Genomic DNA, 24,190 nt, shown 5'->3' with positions numbered 1-24,190 from the left:
AAGTAATAGTAAAAATTATGAAGGCAAGCTTCACTTCACAATAAACACATGACAAATATCTTTTAAGCTTCATAAAAGACATTATCGCGTTTTATTAATCGTACTCCGAATTTCGCTTAATGGAAGATTGTCTGATTCTTTATCTCCTATTGGCAGCCATTTGCAACGTATTTTCTTCATCTCCTATTGAAATAAAATAAATCTGTGATATTTTTTTCTCAGATATTAATTCAATTATAAAATCAACGTAAAAATTTACAGATTTTATGACGGTTCCATTTTCGTCGATTTCACATATCTCATATTTAAAGAGAATAGTATGCTCGTTGTCACCTATATACAAAGTCCTCTCACGTATATCTTTAATAATACGAAGCTCGAAGATTTTCGTAACAACAACGTTCGTAATTAATCCAAACCATTTCACTGTGGCTAAATCTAAAAATTATCAATGTAAAATATTATATATACTTTTATACATATACATTATCAATGTGTGTCAATGTCTTACCTTCGTGTGCTGCGCGATTTATCGTTATATTTCCCACAGGCAGCATATCATGTGTTGTACTGAGAAAATAATAATTGCGGCCTGTAAAATTTATGTGTTTTTTTCCAGATCCAACATTTATCTACAAAGAGATTTGAAAATATTCAGTTAATTCTACTAATTTATTACCAATTTTTCTAATTTATTATTTAACATCAATTTATTATTATTGGTATTTTTACCCGAAAACTCGCTTTATCACCGGACGTTCGCATACTATGAAATTCTTTACTTAGCCATTTGAGGTTTGTCTCGGTTTTCAACGCAAAATTGCTAATTGGTCCAAGCACCTTCAGAATCGGTATAGCACGGAAGCATGTTACCTATTTAGCGAAAAATCATATAATAATTTGAAGAATGTGTAGAAAATTGTTCAAGATATGATTTATAATAATTCGTTACCTGCGTGCCGATGGGCACAAAAATATTTCCGATTTTATATGCATTTGTGTCAAAGCAATATGGAATGCGAATATAATCGGGTGCTCCGATTTCTTGAGCGATGACCCGTGCGATAATATGCCACGCATAATCAATATTTAAATTCTTGGGGATACAAAATCTTCGTTTTTTCTTAACAATTAGCATATGCACCTCCTCATGCATTTTGATAGCTGTTATTTATTTTGGTTATGATGGTTCTTGTTTAATAAATAATATTAACTTCAATTGTTTGTAATTGTGACGAACATCATATTGATGAATTTATATTCTTTATTCAGTAATGAATAATTTTTAATAAATATCATAAAAATAAATTAACTAAATTAAAAGTCTCTCGATATTTCTGAATAATATATTAAAATAATTATTAAAATAATTAGGCAATAAAGAGCCAACGCGGATGTAGAGTAAAGTAATTTCAAACGATAATTCAATTAATTATGAATTCATGATCTATATGTTTCGAATCTTCTTCAGTGATTTAAAATAAAACAATCATATAAGATAAAATAGAAATAAAAATAAAATAAAAATAAAAATAATAGTACAAGAATATGATAATAAAATTACAATACATACTTTCTCATTAAGATGTTCATTACGTAACTTAACTCTGCCGAGCCTTACAAATGTTTAATGCAAGAAACCTCCTAAACGGTACAAGACGTGAGAAGGTATGCACTACTGAAAGTAAAGCTTATTTTCAAACTGTTCAAAAATAAAATTTAAAATATCGATAAAATGAACCAGAGGCAAGTTACCGTGAAGAAACGGAGACAAGACGAATAACCGACATATAAATGATGGAATTTAACGAATAATTTGGATAAACGTTCAATGTCAAAAAATACAGACCACAAAACAATAGATTCCAATATACATAAGATACGTATCAAAACAATATTATATCAAATCTTCGATAGGCTATCAATAATTGTGAAACATGATTTGTTCAATTTTACAGTATCGCTCTAAAAATTCAAGGCACTTTTTGGCGTCTTATATGAATTATCTCAGATATTAATCTTTTTTTCAAAAACGATTCCTCATTCAAGATTTCAACGTCGTCAAAGGTAAAAATATGATTTAACGATTTATGACTAGCAATGATCGAAGTATGATTCTTCATGTTCTTTGAGCCTTGTTAATAAACCTTCTGTTTGTCTCACATAGGAAGCATCGCAGTTTGTACAATTAATTTTATGTACTATGTTGTTATGTAACTCTTTTTGCAAATTGTCTTTTCCTATTTTAATAGTAGTAGTAGGAATAAAGGGAGTTCATGGCAAGATACTCTCAGTGGGTTGCCACTGCCTCTCGAGAGGTAGCAACCAAATAAAATTGAATAAATTCGATATTTCTAATCGGATTTGAACCCGGAATCTTTGGTACAGAGAGAACAGACACACAAAACTCACAGCGTCATGATCACCTTATTCCCATTTTAATAAATCGGCGCAAATTATTTATTCCAGTGTAAGACACTCTAACGTCCAAATCCTTAATGCAATATCGAAATTGTTCACAGATATTCTTAATATATGGAATATTAAAATAGGAAATTTTCTTTTTATCTTTATTATTAACGTCATAATTGGTTGTCATATTATCCAATTCTTATATTTCTTGCATGAAAACAACTTTTTGAGACGTTCATTAATCACGTTAAAAATAAAAGAGACAGGGTATCTATTATTTAAAAGAATTTGAACTATTAATTCAAAATCTTCTCTGGTAAAATTTTGGATAAAAAAGCCGAAAAAACTTTATCGATTAATAATTGCCAATAACAGTGCCTCTTTTAGGCACAAACTTTTGGTGTCGCGACTCAAAATGAAAATATCTCGCAGAGAAAGTAGATTTATGAAACCAGTTAAACTCTATTACTCTATTGTTTAAAATGATTGTGACGTCAAGGAAATTTAGCTGGTTGTCAACTGCCTCCTCAACAGTAAATTATAACTTAGAATGGTAAGAATTGAACGTATTTAAAATCGTATCAAGTCGAGAGAGGAGTCGTCAACGCAACATCATCAACATATTTTACATAAAAAAGAAAAGATTAACAGGGAGAGCCGCGAAAAGTTCTAGCTTCCAAATCTTGGAGCGTAATATCTGCGATAATCGGGAAGAGTGGAAAGCCTATGGACTCTCAAAAAATCATAAAATTACTTCTCATTCAGCTTTACCTCTCTCTTTCTCTTTCTCTTTAATTTTAAATTACTAGCTGAATGTCCTATATTTAATTCTTTTCAACGTTTACGTGTATATGCTGTCAAACAAGAGAACCTCCAACGAGCTAATCGAATCTCATACGAGAGAAAAGTTAACCGAGAAATCGGTGACATCGGCAAGTTCCAAATCGAATCGAGTGATATTCTTCTTGTCGATCGATCATGAGGCCATCTTTTTAGTACATCGGCACAGTCATTTGTAATCATTAGCGGCATGGTACCGTTGAGCCCGATATCTTATTATGTCATTTCGTTTCGTATCTTTTCTTTCACGCTGTATCATCGATATAGATACCTCGGCATTGTTGTAAATATTCGACACGAGCATCATTTATTGATGAAACATTAAATTAACATTTATTCAGCGCATACGAATGCACCAAAGTGTGAATAAACGTTTTAATTATAGAATTATGTAACATGTAAATCAAGAATGTACCTTCTTTTTATTATATTAACTAGCCTTTATTATTTTAGATATCATATCCATAAATATTATAAATATACGTTCATTCAATTATAATTATAAATAAAGTGTCAATTTTATGTTATAGAAATATGTTCTTCAGAAAACGCGAATCTCATAACGCCGGTAACGATGCGACTGGTTCCGCGACACCATCGGCGCGATCCTTACAGCAATAAAGTGTACTACAGTATTGTATCCGAGCGATGATATTTAATTCACGGAATGCGATAAACACACTGATATGTGAATCTACCGTGTTCAGACGTGAGCGCAAAATTAGCGTCTCAGGGGCAGCCTTGTTAGCAATTTACACATTCCAGATAGCTACGAAGTACGATTGAAAAAATCGATCGCGAGACACACTCACGTTTTCCACTCATTGCGACCTTGAGTATAGTTTGAGATTTGTGAAAAGAGACGTTGCGGTCGATTGCGCTCGTAAAGGAAGTTCCACCTGCTCGCTCTTAGCTGTGTATTTCGCCTGGTAATTAGCGAATTCCTGAAACTGCCGCGCGAGACTCGACTGCGAGGGGTCTCTAGTAAAGTAAAGTAAAATATCGTCGAAGTTCACGCGACTTGGAGCGACTATGAAAAAAAGCGTTGCGAAAATCTACATCCTTTGATCTTCGCGGTGAATTTGTGATTACGATAGAGTAATCGCAATGCATCATCCGTAGTGTGGCGACGTGGTAGCACTCGCGGCAACAAGCGGGACGGGCCCTGGGGTGAGCCTTAAATTTCCAAGCCGGCAAATTGAAACGGCCCCGGGCCGCATCCCGATATTACTTATGGTACAAATTTAATAAGACGCCTGCTGGGGCCACCAGTTACCATGCTAATATCATCCGCTATCGGCGCAGCCTCTCCACCTGACGCCGGGATGAACGCGAAGAAAAAGGTAGTGGTTGGAAAAAAGGGGGAACGCGCCGGGCAACGAAACATCGCGTAAGAGAGGAGAAGAGGAAAAAACCGACTGGCGACGACGAAGATGACTGCGACGTGAATGTGAACGCCGAGGAACGCGGGGTGACTCGTAACCCGTAATGTTATGGCGCTGCCCACCGCGAGAGGGGCCTTAAAGGGCCCTCGTGCCGAGGTCTTTAGTGCCAAATTGGTTATGCAGACGCTTTACGACACGGCGCGCCGATATTAACCGAATGAATTACATAAATTATTCTCAGCGTTACTTCGAGAATGACGTCGACGACGACTGCGTCGAGACACGGCGAAGCGAACTTTCGTCTACGAGTTTCGCGCAAATTCCATCATTTTAATTAGCATTTCAGAAAGATATCTCTAAAAATCGGTTGTGTTTAAAATTAATAATGTCTCTCCGCGCACACATACGTATATAATTTAATTATTTAAATTATGTAGAACAATTCCAATTTAAAAATGTTAAGCTTTTTCAAGTATCTTTATATACATGTATATATTTAATTTTGCTATTACAGTCATTATGCTTAATGTTTATAACCGAATTTATAACTGAGGAAAATTAATTTCTGCAATTTCTCTGCGTGCAGGTTACTCTGAAAACTCACAGATTCCTGTACTGAAATTCCGTGGGACTCATCATTCACTGATGCGGCGTATGCTGCTCGCGAGCATAACGAGGATAGTGTCCGCACATCACATGCGGTCCGGTCTCATCCCTCGTCATTTTATCATCCGGTGAACTGACTCTTGTGGGGTACCTACCGCACTCGGGACGCGTCTCTCGACGGGCAGCAACGCAGTAATCCCGTGCGTCCCTCGCCATTCGTCCGTACCAAATAAGACGAGATAAAGGCGGACGTGCGAGGAGAGAAGCGAGGAATAAGCTTCTCTCGCAGAGAAGCGGAATCAAGTAGAGACATTTTTATCAGTCGTCGAGCCCTCCACGGGAGGTCTTCGTGCTTACATACACGTGCCTGTATCCGTCAAAAATTTCACGAAAAAGGTTTGTTCTTACAAATTACACTCTCAACAATTAATAGTAAAAATGATATATCTCCACAAAAAACTTACAAAGGTAAAAAAATACACCAAAACAAAAATATATTGAAATCAATAGTCAACTAATCGCCAAATACATCAAAGCAAATTAATTTGTGAGGATTTGTTGAAATAATACTTATCATAAAATTAATCTTGCAATTATAGAAATATTATAAGTATTCTCCTTATAAAATTAAAACGTATTTAATTTTTATTATCAGAAGAATTCGATACTAAAAGAATTAAAATTAAAATAATAGACAAACAAATTTTAGCGTGACCAGATTGCAGACAATTTTCAATGCCCAATTACATACTTTCCTGGCGTTCGTGTTTCAATTAATCGAGACGTGACACCAGAAGAGCAATTGCCGTTTCTCAAAAGTCGTCGTAAAAACTTTAATAACGTAATCGTTGTCACGCTTACTGGATGCATTATGATCATTCGAGAGTTAAAAGACAGACGGATCGAAAAAGAGAGCTGCCATGACATGTTGAACGGCTTCGCCCAAACTGCGGTCCCTGGGTCTTGCAACTTTCTCTTCCTTCTTCTTCTACTTTTCCAAATGTTAATCAAAATATATAAGTCTTAATAGTTAGTCTGCGATCTGGTCACGCCAAAATCTTTTTGTCTATTATTTTAATTTTAATTCTTTTAGTATTGAATTCTCCTGATAATAAAAATTAAATACGGTTTAATTTTATAAGGAGAATACTTATAATATTTCTATAATTGCAAGATTAATTTTATGATAAGTACTATTTCAATAAATCCTTACTGAATTACTTTGATCTATTTGGCGATTAGTTGACTATTGATTTCAATATCTTTTTGTTTTGGCGTATTTTTTTACCTTTGTAAGGTTTCTTTGTGGAGATATTAATTTCTAATAAATTTTAATCTTTATCTTAATTCCTTTTAAGTTATCATTTTCAAAATTGTTGACATTTTATTAATTTCTTTTATTTTTTTTGTTTTTCTTTTTTTTTTATAAACCTATATAATTCTCTAAATTTTCATACATACAGTGTGCATCTGACAAGAACGTTAATTACATTTATTATAATATTGCATATTGTTACAAAATGTCTTTGAATTAAGAATTTAAAGATTAAAGAACGGAAATTTTTTAAATATTTTTTATATTTAGTTCATATATCTTTAAAAGAATAATAGAAAATTAAATAATACAATTATAATGTAAAAAATTACAATTTTTACTATTGTGCACACATTTATTCTATATATTATTTTAATAGCATATAATAATCAATGATTTGCAAGATTAATTCAAATATTGATTCAATGTATCTATTCAAGACGAGTAAAGAAGAAACGATAAATGTTTATTTTCTCTCGTCGTTAAAAAAATGTATGATTAATGAATATTTCACTTTTATAATTAATAGATGATGGAAATAAATATAAAGCATTTTAACATGATTAAAATAACTTTAACATATTATATTAATTAGAATAATTATAATATATTATTTACGTATTACATAAAAAATAAATATATGAAAGTACGTTGATATGGAAATGCTTTAATTCTCCACATGTAAAGATTAACAATTATTATTTATAGATATAGGAAAACATACATACTTATTTTGCTATATTGCTTATTAAATCCTATATGAAATTAACAAAATATATAATACATAAATAAATATCAAAAATTAGGATGTTCAATGAATCTTAAAATATCATAAATATTAAATAAAATATCATAAATATAATTCTAAATTTAAAATTTGTAGGATATGATGACCTTATATAACTTGTAAATATGTATTTCTATATATTAAATTTGTATTTCTATATTTATTTATTATGATGTCTTTTACATCGACATTGCCAGTTTTCGATTACCTCTTGAAACGTTAAGATTACGATAGTACAGATTAACGGTTCGCGGTGATAAAGTATCAACTTTAACTAGTTCTGAGAAGAAAAGGAATTGTATTATAATTAACATAGCATTTTTACTATATACAAGGTAAGGCGCTAAAATCAGAATATTATATAACTTCTTCTATAAAGATACGTAAAAGATAAGACGTAATTTAAATTGTACTAAAATATGAACACACACGATAAGGATATATTTCCTTTAAAAATTATTTTCAAAATTGTTAAATTGTTGATCATTTTATTAATTTTTTCATTTCTTTTTTTTTATTTTTTAAAAAACTTATACATATTCTTAAGTTTTATGTACATATATTCTGACAAAAACATAAATCTTTTTTATTATAATATTGTTATAGAATGTCTTTGGATTAAAGAAAAGATTAAAAAAGGAAAGTATTTAAAAAATATTTTTTATATTTAGTTCATATATATTTTTAAATTAATAATAGAAAATTAAATAATACATTTACAATGTTAAAAATTATCATGTTTATATAATACCGTGCATATGTTTAGTCTGTATCTTTTCATAATATCAATAATAATTTGCAAGGTTACTTTAAAATCGATTATTGATTTGATATATCCATTTAAACGAATAATGAACAAACGGTAAACGTTTATCTCGTCACTAAAAAAATGTGTATAATATATAATAAATACAAAAACATACAAATTGTTTTTGATCTAGTTGCGCGCACACACACATACACATACACACGCGCGCGCACATATATGTATGTGTTTATTCGTGTTTGAAAACACTTACCAAAAAAGTCGAAAAAAATTTAATTTTCTGTTGACTATTCCGTTGATTATTCGTTGCTTGTTTACTAAAAATATAATCATCTTTTGGAAATAGCATGTACGTAGGTCGATCTGCCATTCATCACGGATAAAATTTCTAATTACTCAGAAAAGCTAATTTTAAAAAATACTTTATAAATTTGTTTGCAGTAAAGTTTATTATCTAAATTTTATTTTATATATGTCTTTCTTTTAACAGGAACAGTTGCTACAGATACCTAAAAGTTGACATGGCGCTTCTAAGACTGTTATTTTATGGCGGTCTTATATTTGGCACCATAATAACATTTTCAATTAATGAAAATACGGGAAACTCATCGATTGAATTTACTTATTACTTTGATGATAAGCGTTGTTGTTAAGCATAGGGGGACGGGGCTTCATCCCGTCCCCATAAAAAAATATAACAAAACTTGAGAGCGCAGAAACTACCAAGGCTGACAGTACAGCCAGATAACCAATTGCCTAGTCAAAAGATATTTTCCTAAAATAACCATTTGCCTACGACATAGATATAACAATAGGTATAACGATATTAACGGTTTGCAGTGTGTGGTAACCGCAGTGTCAACTGCAACTAATTCTCGTAAGAAAAGAAATTGTATTATAAATAACATAACATTTGTATATACAAGATGAATCATTAGAAATAAAATATAATGTATTTTTTTTTAAATATATAAAAGATATATACAGTAAAATTTAAATAGTACTGAAGTATGAACTCACACGATAAGTATCTTAATTTCTAATAAATCTTAATCTTTATCTTAATTCTTTTTAAGTTATCATTTTCAAAATTGTTGATATTTTCTTAATTTCTTCTATTTCTTTTGTTTTTCTTTTTTTTATAAACCTATATAATTTTCTAAATTTTCATACATACAGTGTACATTTGACAAGAACGTTAATTTCATTTATTTTAATATTACATATTGTTATAAAATGTCTTTAAATTAAAAATTTAAAGATTAAAGAACGGAAACTTTTCTAATATTTTTTATATTTAATTTATATATTTTTAAATGAATAATAGAAAATTAAATAATACAATTACAAGGTTAAAAATTACAATTTTTAATATTGTGCACACATTTATTCTATATATTTTTTCGTAATGGCACATAATCAATGATTTGGATTAATTCAAATATTGATTCAATGTACCTATTCAAAACGAAAAAAGAATCAATAAATGTTTATTTTCTCTCGTTGTTAAAAAAATGTTTGTATAATTAATGAATACTTAACTTTTATAATTATTATATATGATTGAAATAAATATAAAGCATTTTAACATAATTTAAATGACTTTAACATATTATATTAAATAGAATAATTATAATATATTATTTACGTATTACATAAAAAATAAATATATGAAAGTACGTTGATATAGAATGAATAGAATGATATAGAAATGCTTTAATTCTCAACATGTAAAGATTAATAATTATTATTTATAGATGTAGGAAAACATAAATACTTATTTCTCTATATTGCTTATTAAATCGTATATGAAATTAACAAAATATATAATAAATAAATAAATATCAAAAATTAGGATATTCAATGAATCTTAAAATATCTTAAATATTAAGTAAAATATCATAAATATAATTCTAAATGTAAATTTTGTAAGATATGATGACCTTATATAACTTGTAAATATGTTTGTATTTATATATATATTTATTATGATGTCTCTTACCTCGACATTGCCAGTTTTCGATTACCTCTTCGTCGGAAACGTTAAGATTACGATAGTACAAATTAACGGTTCACGGTGATAAAGTATCAACTTTAATTAGTTCTGAGAAGAAAAGGAATTGTATTAGAAATAACATAGCATTTTTACTATACAAGGTGAGTCTCTAGAAACAGAATATTATATAACTTTCTCTTTAAAGTACGTAGAAGATATATAAAACGCAATCTAAATAGTACTAAAATATGAACACATAAAATAAGATTATGTTTCCTTTAAAAATTATTTTCAAAATTGTTAAATTGTTGAACATTTTATTAATTTCTTTTATTTCTTTTTCTTTCTTTTTTCAAAAAACTATATTTCTTTTTTAATTTTATATACATATATTGGGTATTTGACAAAAACACTAATTTTATGTATTATAGTATTGTTTTAAAATGTCTTTGAATTAGAAATTTAAGAATTAAAAGAAAAATAATTTAAAAATTTTTTAAATATTTAATCCATATATTTGTAACTGGATAAAAAAAATTAAGTAATTACAATGTTAATACCGTACACATGTTTGTTTTATATCTTTTCGTAATATTAATATTAATTTGCAAGGCTACTTTAAAATCAATTACTGATTGGATATATTTATTTAAACGAATAATGAACAAACAATAAATGTTTTTCTCGTCACTAAAAAAAATGTGTATTATATATAATACATATAAAAACATTCAAATTGTCTTTGATCTTATGGCGCGCACACACACATACACATACGTTCACGCGCGCGCGCGCATATATATGTTTGTATTTACACATGCCTGAAGAGACATACCAAAAAGTCGATAAAAATTTAATTTTCTGTTGACTATTCCGTTGATTATTCGTTGCTAGTTTACTAAAAATATAATCATCTTTTGAAAATAGCTTGTTCATGTACGTAGATCGGTCTGTTATTCATCACGAATAAAATTTCTAATTACTCAAGAAAAATAATTTTAGAAAATACTTTATAAATTTATTTGCAGTAAAGTTTATTATTTAAATTTTATTTTATATTTATCTTTCTTTCAACAGGAACAGTTGTTACAGATACCTAAAAATTGACATGGCATTTCTAAGACTGTTATTTTATAGCGGTCTTATATTTGGCACCATAATAACATTTTCAATTAATGAAAATACGGGAAACTCATCGATTGAATTTACTTATTACTTTGATGATATAACACCAGTGCATTACGACGTCAAGTTAATACCATATTTCAAGGAAGACAAGGAATATGAAATATTAAAATATGATATCTATAAAACAGATATAGAAGAGTATCAAACAAAAGGCAACTTTGTTTTCTACGGCGAATTAAGTGCCATTATCGATATTTCCGGTTCATTTACAAAAATAGGTTTAAATTCACCGACATTAATACTTCTTTTATCTGGAGAGTTGACAAGTTCAACCATATATAGAAAAGATTCACAAAATATTGATATTGATGTTATATATTCAGTGTCAGATACTAGATGTGATGCTGCAAAACAAATTTGCTTTTTTTATTTCAAGAAAACTTTATCTAGTGGACGTTACAGACTAAGTACAAAATTTGTCACTGCAATTGATAACACGGAAAACATTATTACTTCTTTGAAGACTATAGTCAAAAGGAGAAAATCATTCATGATGTGAGTAATATTAAGAGTACAATTAATATAAATTTTTATCATTGTTGCTCTCGCATCTTTGATTTTTTTTTTATAATATTTAATTATATAATACTATACATCACTATCTCTATTTCATTTTATATTACTCAAAAATGTCATCATAACATTTTATACTATGTTTGAATTGTTAATTAATCCTATTTATTATTAAATACGTGAAATATATAAATAAAAAAAATATATCATGGAAAGTTCAATAATTTAGATGGAAATGTAATAATTTATACTTTATGTCGTTTTATTATGTGTATGAAATAAAATATAAAATATTTCTGTACCTTTATACGCGCGTGTGCTGTATATACAGGGTAGGCCATTTTCATCTATGCACTATAATATCTCAAAATCCATAAGTTTAAGATAGAAATGTTTCATACAAAATTTGTATGGTTTCGAGGGGGTCATAAGACGGTACTATTGGTTTGATCTTGAAGAGTTATTTGAAGGTCATGTAAAGGTCATCTTTAATTTCTTAAATGGAACCTATTTTTCATTACATATTCTTGTAGCTTACCTCAAAAGCTTTCCAAAACACTATAATATAATATTTTTTCATTAAATACTTTTCGAGTTATAAGACTTTAAAATTGCAATATTTTGACATAAAATACAAGATATCTCGTAAAATATTTATTTTTAAATTATCTTACACTAATACTTTTATGCACAGAATAATGAGACAAATCAATTGGCGTAATTAAAACACATAGTTATCTTTAAGAAAAAATCTGAATTTGTAACTAGCAGTTACACATTTTTACTTTAACATAATTATGTGTTTTAATTTGTTTAGGGTAAGATAATTTAAAAATTAATATTTTACAAGATATCTTGTATTTTATGTCAAAATATTGCAATTTTGAAGTCTTATAACTCGAAAAGTATTTAATAAAAAAATATTATATTCTAGTGTTTTGAAAAGCTTTTGAAATAAGCTACAAGAATATGTAATGAAAAATAGGTTCCATTTAAGAAATTAAAGATGATCTTTACGTGACTTTCAAACGACTAATCAAACCAATGGTACCATTTTATGTTCTCCTCGAAACCGTACAACTTTTGTCTCAGGCAACTTTGTCTTAAACTTGTGGATTTTGAGATATTACAGTGCATAGATTAAAATGGCCTATCCTGTTTATATATATAACAAGGCGAATCGTAACTATAAATGTTTTATGTGAGCCATAATTCTTTAATTATGTTAGAGATAATTTTCCCTTAGCGAAAATATTGAGACATCAATTCAATAACTTGAATTATAAGCGATTGAATAAGAAGGGTTCTTTGTAAATATAGAGGCTAGATAATCGAAAAATAAATATTTTATAGTTTATGTATAATTGAACTAAAAAAGTTTATATTGCGAATAATTTATTATATCAAAAAATTAAGATAGCTAAAAAAATGAAAATGACTTTTATAACTCGAAAAAGTCACAAATAAACAAAATATTTTTATATTCACTTTGTAGCAGACTTAAAGTGTAAATTCTTCTTTTTCAACTATCTTCTAACTTTAAACAATTGCGATATTTGTTTGGACATTTACGGACAGACACACTGTATATATAATGCTATTGATTATTAAAAATCATCGTTATTTAAATCAATATTATTAAAATGTCGTAGGTCGGACCGAATACATTTTCAGGCGACTGGAACCCGACGATTGTTTCCATGCTGGGACAAACCGACAATCAAGGCCACTTTCAACATTTCCATAAAGCATCATCGCACATACCAAGTTTTTTCAAATATGCCGACACAAAAAGAGGAAACATGCAAAGATGAAATGTATACCGAAACATATATGAAGTGGACATGCTTTAATACTACTCCTCCAATGTCCACTTATATCGTGACGGTTGTAATATCGTCAACAAATGTCATTAAATTTGAAACGAACAAATCTAGAATCATTATATGGCGTAGACCCGACTTAGATCATATGGAATTTGCTGAAATGATAGCAACCAAAGCAATGACAAAATTTGAACATGAATGGAAAGAATTGAAAATACCAAAAGTGCAATTTGTTGCAATCCATAGTTTGCCATATGACAATGAGAACTGGGGTCTTCTGTTAAATAGGTAATTCAAAAATTAGAAAAAATATCAATTTATTTAAGTACAATTTATATATGAAGCAAAATTAGAAATAATTAAACTAAATTAAAAATATAAAATTAAAATTTAGAAATACATACGTTAAAATATAATTGTTTTAATGTAGAATTTTTATACATGTACATTATTATACATATATTTTTATAACTAATTATAAGTTGATTTCAATCATATGTATATCACGTATATGACAATAATTATGTTATAATTTTTATATAATCAATATATATATATATATATAATTATAGGTTGACTTCAATACATCATATATGCATATGTATATCACGTATATGACAATAATTTATGTCACAATTTTGATATAATCGGTAAAAAACAATATACAAAACAATATACAATTATACCATATCGATTATATTATCCGTTTAGAAGATATTTTTAATTTTAAATCAGAAAATATGTCAAAATTATTATTTGGCCAAATTTATATAATTACTAAGCTCTTGCAAATTTAATTTTTATATTTTTTAGTGAAACAGATATTATTTACGATAAAAATCTGCATTCTGTTGCGCATAAAATAAATATAGCACGATTGATAGGGCGCAAAATGGCATATCAATGGTTTGCTGATATAATAAACCCATTTTGGTCATCTGAGTTATGGTTAATAGATGGTCTTACTACATTGTATGGACTTTATGCTATCAATTCTATCGAGGTAATTTTTTAATATTTTTTTAGTAATATTCTTAATTTATCAATTATATTTAATCTTTCTTCTTTAGGGTTACAAAAATTCCGAAATGATGGATTTATTTGTAGTTCAGGTTTACTATGAATCACTTCGTTTAGAGACTCACAATCAGTCTCTGATAAAGGAAGCCAATTTTTCCGAAAATAATGCATTTTCTTCTTTTTACCGTTACTTTAAAGGTAAAAAAATCAATAAATTTGTTTGAATAAATCAAGTCAATAAATATATTTCAATATAAGTATATATATATATATATATATATATATATATATTAGTATACTAAAATTAAAAAATTTATGAAAAATGTAGTTGAAAGACTTCAAAACGAACTTATATATAAATCACATTGTATCATATGAATTGTAGCGCCCTTAATATTACGCATGCTGCAGTATGTAATTACCGATAAAATGTTTCAACGGAAGGTATATGAATATTTAAGTATGTGAGTATATTATGAAATATATTGTATATACCATTTTAATATATTATTTACTTATACATTATAGAATCTAGCATATTAAATATCAAATACTGCAATTATGTAAGCTGTATAAAGTGTATAAATTAAATAACACTTTGATATTTTTTTATACGTAATTTACGGTCAGTACCGCTTTTACTGTGTCAATAATGCCAAATTTTAACTAATATAGTGAGTTTAAGTCGCAGAGTCTTCTCCAAAGTTTATGGCTCACCATGCAGAATATTTTAAACAAATTATATTTTGAGAAAGAAATAATGCCTCCTTCAACAATAATAAATGATTGGATGAAAACTATAAATTATCCTGTGTTGAAAATAACGAGAGATTTCTCGAATAATGAAAATGTATATAATGTAACAATAGAAAATTATGAAATACTTAAACAATACGCTTTCTGGGTATTTGTAACTTATGCCTCCCAGAATAATCCAAATTGTGGGGACCTTAGAATGCCGCTTTACGACGAAAGAGTAATGGTTTTGTCGTCGTCCCGGCCAGCTTACCAAGTTTCTGTAAAAGATAATGGTTGGGTAATATTCAATTTACGACAAGTTGGTAAATATTGATTAACTAATTTATTATATTTTTACATAATTAAAGTATTAAACCATTATATAATATTAACTATATTTTTTTTAAATAACATTATGCAATATATGAATCATACATAGTAACATTATATAATATTTTAAAAAATATCGTATGACGTATTCCCTGCATTTTACTATTGATTAACGTGAAATAAATTCAATTTTGCACATATTATTATTTAAGCTAAAATAAATATAAATAGATTTATAATTTCTTATAGGGTTTTATTCTTCGCAATATTACAACAAATATCACTCTAAAATAATGTTTGTCTTAATTATTATAATTTGTCTTTCTTTTTGTAATACTTGGAATTACTCAAATATTTAAAATGCAGATAATTATAAATATTTTTTAATAAATTTAATAACTCAATTAAGTGAACATCTAATATAAAAATTATTTACTACAGGATACTATCGCGTTAATTACGATCCTGAAAACTGGCGAAAAATTGCAGAATATTTGAACTCTACAGAATATACAAAAATACATGTTCTTAATCGTGCTAAAATCATCGACGATGCATTTTATTTTCTGATAAATGGCCAACTCAATTCTTCCGTATTCTGGAACTTGACGAGCTATCTTGGACATGAGACAAATTATATAGCATGGTATCCTATGATAAAAGCTTTTGAACACATGTCGAGCATCATTCCATTTCCAGATGAAGGAATCCAAAATGTTAAGGTAAATAATAATAGTATTAAACAGTAAAAGAATTTTTAAATTATTTTATGTCATATTTTCCAAGAAAATAAAATATATGGGGCTAAAAAGATTCAAATAGTTTTTCTGTACTCTTATTTAAGATATAGTAAAATCTTTTTTATTTAAGAAAAGTTTTTATTTCAGGTTTATATTATAATTGTTAGACATACATAAGATTTTTGAGTAATTATTTTTCTCATATTTAAAGTAATTTTCTATTAAAATTTCAATTTAAAATTATATGTACGTATAGTAATGAAACGTATGTATAGTAATATAAAGTAGATCGGTAATTTTATAAGAGTATCAGATGATATTAATAAATTAAAGTTTACTTTGTATATTTGCATATGTATCATAATATATAGGTTCTCCTTTAATTTTTTTTATTTTGGATTGTAGAAAAAGATGTTAAAAACAAAAGTTGTTTGGCTCGAAAAGGTATATGTATATTGTGTATATAATATGTATATATGATATGGTGTCATTAGTTTGACTTTAAATGTACAAGCCAAGGTCAAACTAATTGCATTATCTCATATTCTCTTTGAAGCCAAACAACTTTTTTGTGAAAAATTGATTCCATAATTAAAAATAAAAAAATTGTTAGAACGGAGAGAATAAATTAAAATAAGATGTATGTGTATATATGTGTTGCTAGTACGGACTTAAGATTATCTTAATATGTATAGAATATCTCATTTTAGAGTTAGATTATCTCAATGTGGTTTCCTTTTATCTTATAAACCAAAAGAGATATACCATAATAAATATACATATATTAAATTAGTTCAAATTAAAGATATGTAAAAAAAAAGGCTTAGTATAAGTTGCTATTTTAGGCAAGAGAAAGGTTTTAAGATAGAGTACTTGATTGAGATTGGCTCATTTTGAAGGTTGTTTGGCATTGGCTCAATTTCGGCAAGAAAAGACACTCACCTGACTTTTTCTTATAGGTATAATAAGTATAGAAAGATGGTGAACGTTCGACAAATGATAGTAAGCTAAACGTAGAAAAAGACAAACTGAAATCTGAACTGTACCCTCACGTTCTCTCTCGTTCGCGCATGCTATGTCTGTGGTTCAAATTAAACTGTATTTTGAGTGTAGTGGTTATTTACTAAAGCTATCCGTATTAACGAACAGAGAGATATGTATAATTTCTTTTATAATAATGTGTCTATTTTGATATAAAGAAATTTATAACGCTGTGATATGAAATAAATACAACGATTTAATGTAAATACTTTATATATTATAAGAGTTTTATCGGTTTGAAATATCACTAGTAATGTCTACTTTTGGTCCAGCGATATGCCAATTCGAGCGTTAAAGATATATGTCATATTGTCACTTAATTATATTACAAAATAAGTCGAGTGTACCATATTGCAAAATTGACTGAACGTTTTGTAAAATTTTTTTAACTTTTTTTAACCATCTAAGCTCAGATTTTTGTCAAGCACTGTGTATATATATATATATATATATACACATATACACACATACAGACATACTAATATATGTATTCAGAATGTTTATGAAAGCCACCGAAATTTTAAAAAGTAACTTACTGAATTAAATCATATTGATTCAGTAAGTGAGATACATTTATTCTGTTTACTCGAGCGTTTTTTAGTAACTTAAAAAGTTTTTGTACGTATAAACCTAAATTTTTTACGTTAACATATGACGCTGTGACATAAATTTGATATTAAAATTAATACATTAATTGCATAATGTTGAGGATAAAACGAGATTTATTTCTTTTTCAACAAATTAGAGTTCCACTCGTGTTTGTACAAAACTAGACATTCAAATTTTTTAACTGTTTTTTACATGAAGAAATAAAGGGATGTAATGTTAGGACTTTGCAGTAGCTGTTCGATCAGCCTGCTTCTCTTTCAAACTACTTGTTGAGTAATTGAATGTTCAATGCTACACACTTACTGTTAACCGATATAATCATTTGACTTGGATAACTTTTAGGAGAAAATAAAAAATATATTGACCAATCTACTTGAGAAAATAAAATACGAAGAAGATCCTGAGGAAAGTGATCTTACTAAATGTTTAAGGCAAGAAGCCATTAAATGGTTATGTATTCTCGGTGACTCGAATTGCCACATACAAGCTTATAAAAAAATAATACCTATTGTATACACGTCGGATAAAAATAAGTAATTTTTCTTGTTACAGTTTTTTATTATTATTTGCATATTAAATAATTGATAATAAACAATAGTTAGGCCAACTAACGAGCACATTTAAACGAGTGTTATTTAAACAATCCTTATTATTATTCCGATTCAATCTCAGAACACTTTACATAAACGTTTCGGCCTTTACATAAACGTACGCAGCCTTCCTCAGTATTGAACGCGAACGCAAAATACAATAACTACACTAAAGCATAAATCTTGATCATCTTAATGTTATGTTACATAACAACCGCAACATTAAACTAACTTTTTTAAGAATCCATCGTACTACCTGACTAACATCTATCTATCATAGGTCCGAGTTAATTGACAATTTCTGAACTGTTCCAAAAAATATATATACTTATGATCGTTATGATGTAAATACTCTGTTTTTTAAACATATTTTTATTCTTTGGGGTTGCCGGTGACCAATTGATCATTCACCAGTTGAGGGCGAGAATTACCGACCACCGGCCACAAAATCGGAATTATTTACAATTTACTGGATAGAGCGTAAACATGCGAAAGGTTGCTCCTTCGCTTATGTATATAACAAAATATATTTTTTAAAAAAATAACAGTTCCTACCGAGATATTGTTGGTAGCAGGCTACCTCTCTTATGAGGAATGTGTAGTAGTGAAGATGGTTTCAGACTTTTGACATATGTTACAATGTTAGGGAAGTAATAAGGTAATGTGAATGGTGTGATAATTATTAGACCTGGACGCTGATATAACGACGTTATTGAAAAACTGGCATTTGTTAATAAAATACACATGCAGGAAAAATGATTAAAAAAAATGGAATCAAGCACACGGATTGCATGTCGGTGGTCGGTAATTCTCACCCTCAACTAGTGAATGATCAATTGGTCACCGGCAACCCCAAGGAATAAAAATATGTTTAAAAAACAGAGTATTTACATCATAACGATCATAAGCATATATATTTTTTGGAACAGTTCAGAAATTGTCAATTAACTCGGTTCTATGATAGATGTTAGTCAGGTAGTACGATGAATTCTTAAAAAAGTTAGTTTAATGTTGCGGTTGCTATGTAACATAACATTAAGATGATCAAGATTTATGCTTATTGTATTTTGCGTTCGCGTTCAATACTGAGGAAGGCTGCGTACAGCCGAAACGTTTATGTAAAGTGTTCTGAGATTGAGTCGGAATAATAATAAAGATTGTTTAAATAACACCCGTTTAAATGTGCTCGTTAATTGGCCTAACTATTGTTTATTATTTATAAAAACTTGATTACGAGCGTAATTAAAGATTGGTTTTAATTCAATTATTGAATCAAGATGCAATATTATAGCGCTAAATATGTTTAATCAAACTTTTATTTTTGAATGTTGTAGACTTTTACCATGGTGGAAAGAGTGGATATATTGTAAAGGTTTGATATTAACAGAGAGTCTGAATTGGCACTATGCGAAGAAACATTTAACGAAAAATTATAATAATGATAGATTTTTAGAATTTTTAGCTTGTGCTTCAAGTGAAATTATGGAAGAATATTTAGAATCAATTATGTTCAAACATAATGAAATATATAACAAAACACAAATCAAGAGAAATATGATGAGTTTTTTTTTTATTATTGCAAAACATGCAAAGCACAATAATGTGTTTTTGAATATATTGGAAAATTTTGATAATTTAAAACCAAGGTAATAACCAGAAATATTTTATTCTTGAACAAATACTTTTTACAATTACGAAAATTAATTACGTATAATAATTATATGTGTTGTTTTATAGAGGTGTCAATGGAATTGCCATATTTATTGTCATTATTAATCATGTGTATGCTGAAAAACAATTAATACAGGTAAATTTTATAGATCCGGTCATTTTTTTTATTATTACGCTTATTTACATCTAACGTATACATGTATATATATATATATATATATATATATATATTGCAGGCTTTTGTAAAATCAACTTTCTTTATAAAAAATTCAGCCTTTTTATGAAACGCCGAATCTTTATAAGCTAGCATTTAAAGATTTACAAAGTGTCTGTAACACATATACTTTAAAAGATAATTCTTTGTTGAAAAATAATAATGATTTTTCATATAACCATATATTCTTATAACGCTTTCTTGAGAGTTACACTCTTCTAAAAGGGGAGGTAAAGATTAAGTTTTTACTTATTTTTCCTAAATTTTGGACAAATTAAAAAAATGAAATTTGATGAAAATTTTCCACTGGCACAAAGGATATTTTTTATTATATTTAAAAAATTTTCTTCTGTCATTAAATAAAAGAATGAAATTGTGCATAATATTGTATTTATTTATTTACATAAAAAATTTTTACTTGAGTTATTGATTTTACAAAAATGATAAAACAAATAAAAAGTTTCTAAAGAAATCAAGCTTTCTAACGTATATTTTTAAATGATGACATTCTAGGCTGTTAAAAAGTCCTAATAAAAAATTGAATGTGGATTGCTTAATAATAAAAAACATAAGTTTATTTTTTTATAACAATACGACAGAATTAAAAAAATATAAGTATTTTTTTTAGTAGTAAAAAATGTCCATTAAATTTCATTTCTTTTAACTTGTTTAAAATTTGAGGAAAGAAATAAGAACCTAATTTTCACTTTTCTGTTTAGAGGAATGTAATTGCTCAGAGAGGAATATATGCTTATATGTATAAAAACCTCTTTTAATTTTATATGTATTATCTTCTCAAATTTATTGCTTTCATTTAGAATTATTACCTATACATCTATACAAGGTGTCTCATAACTAATGAGCCAACGCTCGTGAGTGGGTAGAGTACAGTAAACTAAACAAAAAAGTATTAAGTCATTTTGCGATTTTCGCAATAATTATTAAAATATTAATTAAAAACGCTTTGTAAACAATATTACACATATCTACAAAATGTCCGGTAATAATCGCTCCACCTCTCTATGGCAGATAGAGCAAGTCAAACTGAACATAAAAGTCCTGTATCATTTTACGATTAGCGCAATAATTATTGAACTATTAATTAAGAACGCTCAGGGTATGCTGAGCGCTACATGCGACGCGCGCTCATACGCTGAGCGTTTTTAATTAATATTTTAATAATTATTGCGAAAATCGAAAAATGATACAGAACTTTTATATTCAGTTTGATCTGCCCTAGAGAGATGGGACGATTATTACCGGACATCTTGTAGATATGTATAATATTGTTCGCTAAGCGTTTTTAATTAATATTTTATTAATTATTGCGAAAATCGTAAAATGACCTAATACTTTTTTGTTTAGTTCACTGTACTCTATCTGTTCACGAGCGTTGGCTCATTAGTTATGACACCCTGTATATCTATATATCTATAAGTACATCTATATATATATTATATATACATATATATAATATTTTATTAAAAGTATATTGAAAATAAGAAATACAGTCGGACCTCTTATCCTACGACATTTTCGGTCCGGAATCTTCCCCTTAAACCTCTGATCCTACGACAAAAATTTGTGAGTGGGGGTATAATTCCCCTTTCGCGGTCATAGCATGGAAGGATATTTTGTCGTATGATAAGAGGTTTCCTAGCATAAGAGGGTCGTAGGATAAGAGGTCCAACTGTAATGATAATTATGCACATTAAGAGCATATTCAGAGATTTGAATAACCTTGACATACACCTGTTGTAAGAGTCATGACTCTGAATAACGTCCAAAAGGTTTTATTCGTCGCTCGTTGTTCATTAAAAAGTTGTAAGCAAAAGAATAAGCAATTTTAACGAATTTTATGCAATTTTCGACACTATGTTTACACATTTAATAAAATGTGTTTTTAGTATATAGTATTTACTACACACACATGACTAAATAAACCATACTAAATTTTATTACACTTTTCTACATGGCTTTCCAAAATCCTTAGCAAAGCGAATTCTATTGCGACGTCACCTCTCTTTTCAATGCAAAACTAGATTTATTACTGCACGATTCCACATGGGTTTTGAAATGTTTACGCGAAGCGAGATCAAAATTATTAACGTATATAAGTATAACAGTTATATACAGATTGAATTATGTTGCATATATTTTTGTTTATAACACTCATCATATATTTACTTCTCAAATGTACAAGGAGTCAAAATGATGGTCTCATACCTGGAAAAAATTAGATTATCGAGCTTAATAAGTATTTTTTACAATTTAAAACTGTATCCTAAAATCTGAAAATTATTGTAATTTGTGAAAATGCTTTCTTTATAACTTTTTAATAAACAATAAGTACCGCCTAAAACCTATTGATTACTCAAGGTCATAACACTATACGTTAAGATCATTAAAATCTGTGACATCATAATATATGTCAAAGCCATTTAAATCTTTGAAGTCACCTTTTAATATGCATAATTACAATTATTTATTGTTTTCAATATATTTAAAATAAAATATATGTATATATGATATACAGACATACATATGATTTTAAATAAAAGAAATTTTGGCAAAATATTAAAAAATAATTTTGTGTCGAAAATTAAGAGGGGTTTTTCATATTATGTTTTTATTATGCTTAATTACCGAAATACTATTCCGTTACACATTCTTGTTAAATTAAAAAGTTTTATTAAATGAAATTATTATTTATTGACAATAAATATTGATAAAGTTATTCTACATAGATCAGGAACTTCATGAAAAAAATCATTGAGATTGAAGCATACAAAACTAATGCTAAACGTATATACCAGAAAAATGTAACTCTCCTTGATATGGTAAACTTTATTCAAAATTATATTTATATTCAGTTTTCTATTAATATTTATATCTGTAATATGTCACAAGTATTTTGTTCTTTAATTATGTGAGTCTTTTAATATGGCAGAAAATTATTACATTAACTTAAAATAATCTGATTTAGGCAACTATTAAAGCTAGTTTTTACAAGTTTAAAAATCTTGTGAATGAATGGATGTTGGATGCTGACAAAAAACTGCTCAAACGTTTATATGATATCAAGGAAATAAAGAAATATTTTAAGATATAGTACTTCTTTCCTTAAAATATTAAGAACTTTTCAAAAGAAATTGATCGTAAATAATCATAATTACAGCAAAAAAATTATATATATATATATATAATATTATTTTAATATCATTAAATTATCATATAAACAATTATTATACTTAAATATATAATATACATATACATACACACACACACACACACACACACACATATATATATATATACATTTATATATATGTATATACATATACATGTAACAATAATAACAGTTTAATATTATTAAGCATAATATTTTGTTAATATTATTCTTAATATATTGTTATATGAATTACTTTTAATTATTGTCTATGTGTATATGTGTATAATAAATAAAACAATAAATATGTAGCAATGACAACTGTTCAATAATATTATATATAATATATTTTATTAATATGATTTTGAATATACATATATTGTCGCATAATTTATATTTAGTTAATTAGTTAATAGTTATAATACGAACATAAA

The 24,190-nt window shown here is 27.6% G+C and overlaps 2 protein-coding genes across 5 annotated transcripts; one reads left to right on the top strand and one right to left on the bottom strand.

Moving 5' to 3' along the window:
* Positions 1-81: 81 nt before the first annotated feature.
* Positions 82-1,156, bottom strand: LOC140663958 (uncharacterized). Its single transcript, XM_072888618.1, has 5 exons — positions 953-1,156; positions 733-873; positions 512-632; positions 260-438; positions 82-183 (listed from the first exon to the last, which is right to left on the bottom strand). The coding sequence occupies exons 1-5, from the start codon at positions 1,154-1,156 to the stop codon at positions 82-84; spliced, it is 747 nt and encodes a 248-aa protein (XP_072744719.1).
* Positions 1,157-7,545: 6,389 nt separating this feature from the next.
* Positions 7,546-23,861, top strand: LOC140666161 (thyrotropin-releasing hormone-degrading ectoenzyme-like). Of its 4 annotated transcripts, none has more exons than XR_012046724.1 (15): positions 7,546-7,680; positions 8,602-8,988; positions 10,128-10,268; positions 11,185-11,790; positions 13,461-13,922; positions 14,448-14,637; positions 14,705-14,852; positions 15,040-15,118; positions 15,330-15,715; positions 16,164-16,444; positions 18,455-18,645; positions 20,037-20,348; positions 20,440-20,509; positions 23,340-23,427; positions 23,574-23,710. XR_012046724.1 is itself a non-coding variant. In XM_072893055.1 (15 exons), exons 4-15 carry the CDS (start codon positions 11,216-11,218, stop codon positions 23,697-23,699), a joined length of 2,913 nt encoding a protein of 970 aa, XP_072749156.1. In that variant the 5' UTR covers positions 7,546-7,680; positions 8,602-8,926; positions 10,128-10,268; positions 11,185-11,215; the 3' UTR covers positions 23,700-23,861. The 4 variants fall into 4 exon arrangements, 3 of the variants coding, with proteins under 3 accessions (XP_072749156.1, XP_072749147.1, XP_072749168.1); XM_072893055.1 differs by having other exon boundaries at positions 8,602-8,926; positions 23,335-23,427; positions 23,574-23,861; XM_072893046.1 differs by having other exon boundaries at positions 23,335-23,427; positions 23,574-23,861.
* The last annotated feature ends 329 nt before the right edge of the window (positions 23,862-24,190 follow it).

The sequence above is a fragment of the Anoplolepis gracilipes genome, chromosome 1 (assembly GCF_047496725.1).
Source record: "Anoplolepis gracilipes chromosome 1, ASM4749672v1, whole genome shotgun sequence".
Lineage (NCBI taxonomy): Eukaryota > Metazoa > Arthropoda > Insecta > Hymenoptera > Formicidae > Anoplolepis > Anoplolepis gracilipes.
Note: the sequence above shows the minus strand (reverse complement) of the source record. Positions and strands in the feature narration are given on the sequence as shown.

Coding starts and splice junctions, on each gene's coding strand:
- LOC140663958 (XM_072888618.1), bottom strand. CDS start 1,156: ATGCATGAGGAGGTGCATATGCTAATTGTTAAGAAAAAACGAAGATTT. Junction 633..732: donor GTGATAAAGCGAGTTTTCGG/GTAAAAATACCA, acceptor ATCTCTTTGTAG/ATAAATGTTGGATCTGGAAA. Junction 184..259: donor ATGGAACCGTCATAAAATCT/GTAAATTTTTAC, acceptor TTATTTCAATAG/GAGATGAAGAAAATACGTTG.
- LOC140666161 (XM_072893055.1), top strand. CDS start 11,216: ATGGCATTTCTAAGACTGTTATTTTATAGCGGTCTTATATTTGGCACC. Junction 15,119..15,329: donor GTATATGAATATTTAAGTAT/GTGAGTATATTA, acceptor TAACTAATATAG/TGAGTTTAAGTCGCAGAGTC. Junction 16,445..18,454: donor AAGGAATCCAAAATGTTAAG/GTAAATAATAAT, acceptor GATAACTTTTAG/GAGAAAATAAAAAATATATT.